The sequence below is a fragment of the Chaetodon trifascialis genome, chromosome 7, assembly GCF_039877785.1.
Source record: "Chaetodon trifascialis isolate fChaTrf1 chromosome 7, fChaTrf1.hap1, whole genome shotgun sequence".
Taxonomy (NCBI): Eukaryota; Metazoa; Chordata; class Actinopteri; order Chaetodontiformes; family Chaetodontidae; genus Chaetodon; species Chaetodon trifascialis.
In genome coordinates, this window is record NC_092062.1 from 25,794,055 (window position 1) to 25,798,743 (window position 4,689).

General features: G+C 43.0%; 1 protein-coding gene across 2 annotated transcripts; it reads left to right on the top strand.

The window, feature by feature from the left end:
• Positions 1–727: 727 nt before the first annotated feature.
• Positions 728–4,689, top strand: LOC139334398 (membrane-spanning 4-domains subfamily A member 6C-like). 2 transcript variants are annotated; one of them, XM_070967246.1, is made up of 7 exons: positions 728–861; positions 1,674–1,868; positions 1,974–2,066; positions 2,512–2,568; positions 2,789–2,986; positions 3,456–3,578; positions 4,244–4,689. In XM_070967246.1, the coding sequence occupies exons 2-7, from the start codon at positions 1,692–1,694 to the stop codon at positions 4,307–4,309; spliced, it is 714 nt and encodes a 237-aa protein (XP_070823347.1). In that variant the 5' UTR covers positions 728–861; positions 1,674–1,691; the 3' UTR covers positions 4,310–4,689. The 2 variants fall into 2 exon arrangements, with proteins under 2 accessions (XP_070823347.1, XP_070823346.1); XM_070967245.1 differs by lacking the exon at positions 728–861 and adding an exon at positions 1,101–1,160.

Here is a 4,689-nt window from a genome sequence, read left to right on the forward strand (position 1 = left end):
TTCCGAGCTCATGTAGTCATATCCTTTATCCAATCATGTGTTCACAAAGTGGTGAACCTCGCTCCATCCTCGCCTGTGAATGACTGAGCCTTTCCAGGATGCCCCTTTTATACCCAATCATGATACTCTCACCTGTTACCAATGAGCCTGTTTACCTGTGGAATGATCCAAACAGGTGTTTTTGGAGCGTTCCTCATCTTTCCCAGTCTTTAGTTGATCCTGTTCCAACTTGTTTGAAACGTGTTTTTGCATCAGATTCAGATTATCAGTTGTTCTTTGTTTTTTTAGTCAACCCTCTCCTCCACCCACATGGCAACCGGATCCCGTCCCTCCCTTCCTGCAGTTATTCTACATTTCATGGTGCATGGATTCATAGATTTACAACACAGCAAAGTGCGCTGACATACCGTGCATTATAATGTCACACGTGTACAAATTCAAGCCAGCAGCTGTTTAACATCACACTCCTTTCTCTCTAAATCCCATTTCTCCCACCAGACTAATTTCCTGGCACTGTGGGAACGTCTGGAAACTATATTTCAATAATGGTGCAGTGAGATAAAATATAACTGCACTGTGAAAAAACGTGAAAGGAGTTTCTCTGTCTTAGGCTGAAAGAGTAGCATTTAATAAAAATCAAAGCAGATTATTCACATTTATCTTTGTGTTCGGCTGAATGATCAACATAGGGTTAACTTTCTGTCAGGCTTCCAGATGTAGGGAGGTACTTCCTGGAAGAGATTGGCAGAGTTCCTCCTCTTTTCCTTCTCCAAACAAAGTGAGAAACAAGCGCAGCCTGCCATTAACCAGACTTTGACGAGTGGAGTACAAGCGTCGAGGTTTTATTTAAGAAACAAACAGGCAAGTCTTTACTCTGTGTTTGATTCATAGAACATGTGTTAAGTAGTTTATTTGAGCCTGATCACATTCAGCCAGCTTTAAATATATATGGTCCTCCACTGGAAGTGAATGCATCCATTTTTAAGCCATTCAGTGCTGATCAAGGTTCGTTTCAAGTCAGAACTCTCTGGAAGTCAGATGAACTTCTTGCCGGCTTGTCAGGAAAGAAAAAGTGACTTCTGTTTAAAATCAAAACAAGCCATGTAAGATCCAAGATGGCGTGTGAGGACAGCGGCGCTGCTCAGAGGAAACGCTCTCAGGTTCAAGTCCTTTATTATCATCTGACTTTGGAAAGCTCCGTCCTGGATTGATCAAGATATTTGAGCTCAGCAGCCAATCAAATGCACCCTCCCTTCAGTGCCGCTTCATTACTGTCATGGTGTGAAATGAGCTCTGTTCCTCGCAGATATGGAAGAGGGAGATACAGATAGACGGAGTGCGACTCGTTCCCCGGTCGCTGATTGGCTGGAAAGACGTTGTGCGTCTCGGTCTAAGTTTGTAAACTTGGCAGCGAGCTTACTAGTAAGTGGAATTGCCTTCAAAAGCGGCCATTTCACACCACCGTGCTGCGCAGCTGCAAAGGGGAGAAAGATGATGTGAAGCAGTGGGTTGGTGCGAGTAGGAAACAAAGCAATGTTGTCGAAAAAGGCGTGCAGTTGATTTGCAGTCATCTTTTAAATGGCGGCCAACAGGAAACGCCAGCCAATGAGTTTAAGGTTAGTCTGATTCATCCCCATTCAGCAGATTTAAAGGTCCTCTGTTCTCTCTTTCAGTCCACAGCAGCAGCCAGGATGCCTGTGACCATAGCCAAATCTCAAGGGGTCACTGTGTTGACTTTGACCTCTGACCCCCAGAGTTCTTGCCCTCCACTGTGTCAAATCCTCAAAGGCCTGTGCTGCAGCCCCGTGTGCTGCTCTGTGTCTCAGCACCTGAGGAGGGTCCAGAAAACGTCTCAGTCCCTGCTGGGGGTGAGTCACAGCCCGATCACGGCGCTGCGCTCCTGTTTAACTGTCACCTGGTAAGTGCAGTCGCACTGTACAGCTGTTGTTCACGCTGTGTTTCCTCCTCCACAGGCTCTGCACATTGTCATCGGGATGCTCAACATCGGCCTTGGAGCGATTCCCTTCAATGGCAGCGAACTGTCTCCTTTCTGGCTGGGAGGGATGGTGAGCGAGCTTTTTTTTAAATAATATTTTTCTTTGTAAAATCGGTCTCTCCCACAGCTCGAGTGACGACAAGCACAGCTTCATCTGGGCTGTGGCGGCTAATAGCAGCTTGTCTGTTGTTCACAAGAAGAATCACTGGGTGTGTCCAGTGTACTATTTTTCCATTTCACTTTAACCAACTTGTGGTATTTGATGTGGCCGAATCTGAGAGGAAAATATCCTTTACTGTCTGTGTTCGGGGTTTCAAACTCACTGAAGGGGACATCTTCAAATATAAAACTGAATGTGCAGGTCAGATACGCAGAGGCAGAGGGTGAACAGGTTAGACCCAGGGGACAAATTTACATTTTAAGGTTACCAAGTTTCCCTCCTGCTGCTCAAAATACACAGATATTAGTATGGATGAATGGGCGTTTAAAGATTTTGCTTGTTGTCCTTTCTCTAGTTTATCTTATTTGGCATCGTGAGCATCTTGTCTGAGAAGTACCCCAGTCCATGTCTGGTGAGTAGTTCAGATTTCTAACATCCTCTTAATCCATCATCACCATTTTATTCTTGTTTAGGTTCAAGACATATAGCTGTTTCCACTGATACAGACCTCTCAGTGTAAAAGGGCGAGATTGTCTGTGACTCTTTAATTCCACGAGCGCGCTGTATGCTGTTTATTGCCTGCTGTGGGTTTGTGTTTGGTTGTACTTAAACCAATGTGTCTTATATTTTAGGTCTTCCTCAACGTGTTTCTGAATCTGGCAGGAGTTGGTTTCGCCATCGCAGCCATCATAATCTACAGCCTTAATATAGAATTCATGAATTTGTGGTGGATGTGTGATGATGATGATTACCTTTCACCGTACAATACACGATCTCCTCAAGAGGACGTTTGGATGGAGAAATGCTTGGAGGGCAAAGCAATTATTCTGGTAAGTGTGGAAAATGTCATCTCACCATTGAAAATACAAGCTGAATAACCGATTTCTCCTCAGGGACATTAAAGCTGTGCTCTCACAGTGACAATACGATAATCAGAACAATTAGGATTTTAACAAAAGACCTCTGATCTGCAAAGCCAGCCATCAGAAATGCATCCAAGCTGTCAAAAGGTGTCACCCTGAATACTACAGTACCATCTAGTAAACCTGCTTATGTTTGAGCGGCAATATAGCTTAAATTCCTCCTCAAGTCACAGAATCTGATGGGTGATAAATATGGTGTAACACGTCATCTCATAATTATGAGATAGTAAGTCAGAATTATGAGGTAGAGAAGTCATAAATGTGAGATAAGATCCTCATTTTTCTTTCCAGCCTGACATAAAAATCAAAAGGAAATACACAAATGTGAAGGCATTTTAAAGTTGACAGTTTTTTTTGTTTTTTTTTGTCCCATCAGATGCTGAAGAGAGGCATCATTGCTATACTGATTATCCTCTCAATCCTGGAGCTCTGCGTCGTCATCAGCTCTGCCGTGTTGGGGATCAAAGCTTTGAGGAGCAGTGAGAAGGAGGAAAACAAGGTAGAGTCTGCAAACTCATGTCTGACCGGAGAACCAGTTTTTTACTCAGGAAACATTTTTTCCTCCATGTCGCTGCAAATATTGTTGTTATGAACCTCTGGTCATAATCTCAGTTGTGATCTTTCAGATGCTACAGTTCAAGGCTCGCCGTTTCCTTAGTTCCATGTCAGTCAGAACAGGAAGTCAGTGCATTTTCGCCATTTCCAGTGCACTTAAATTAAGGATAGGGTGACAAGCAGGGGTGCACATAACTGGTACGCATGTGTGACAAAAATCAGAAATGCATAACATCCGGTTATGTCTCTCAGCCCTGATGCTGAGCTAATGGGAGGTTCATTCAGGGACTGGGCGCCGCATCTTCATCGTCTACTCTACAGGAAATGAAGCAAAGGACCATGAGAGAGACACTGAGGAACATTGTGTTTATTAAGACTGCACTCTGTATGAATGGGTACCAAACCCCACCCCCTGGTACTCACCTGAGCACCAGACTAAAACCATTATGTGCACCCCTGATTAAAGGAATATGGGAAAGAAGTGCGGGTTGGCTCACTGTTTCTCACATATTTTCATGTACAAATATGAGAATATGTGCTATTCTTAACGGTCTGAGTAAGTTTGCGCCTTTGAATGTGCTTCACTGATTATATTTTTCTCTCTTCCAGAGCACTGATGACCCAGAACAATACAAAAAACTGCTGGAGAAAGTCACCACCAGTCCTACAGTCTGAATGAAAATCTCTTCTTTGTGCTGTCTGTTACTATAATCCTGTGCCTTTATGCCATTGACTGTCAGTGATTTACCAAGGATGATACCATCTCCGTCAGTCTTTTCCTACAAGGGTTGCTTGCACTTAATATTTAGAGTATTTTTATAATATTCTGCACGATATTGTACATGCTGCTGTCTGTTTCATTCTCTGTTGATGTTTTTGTATTTTTTTATTTTTACAATTGTTCTCATTTATTATGATTTTGAAAGGTAAAAAACAAGTTCATACATGTGTGACATTGACGGGATAATGTGTTTTTTCTATATTAAAATTAGGCAGTTGTGCTCTTTCTGTACAAACATCAACTATCGCATTAAAATGAAGTGTGAGGTGAAGAC

Bases quoted from the DNA above. Each gene is read 5' to 3' on its own strand.
- LOC139334398 (XM_070967245.1), top strand. From the start codon at position 1,116: ATGGCGTGTGAGGACAGCGGCGCTGCTCAGAGGAAACGCTCTCAG. The intron at 1,869-1,973 runs GTGAGTCACAGC...CCTCCTCCACAG, and splicing joins CGTCTCAGTCCCTGCTGGGG to GCTCTGCACATTGTCATCGG. The intron at 2,067-2,511 runs GTGAGCGAGCTT...TCCTTTCTCTAG, and splicing joins CTTTCTGGCTGGGAGGGATG to TTTATCTTATTTGGCATCGT.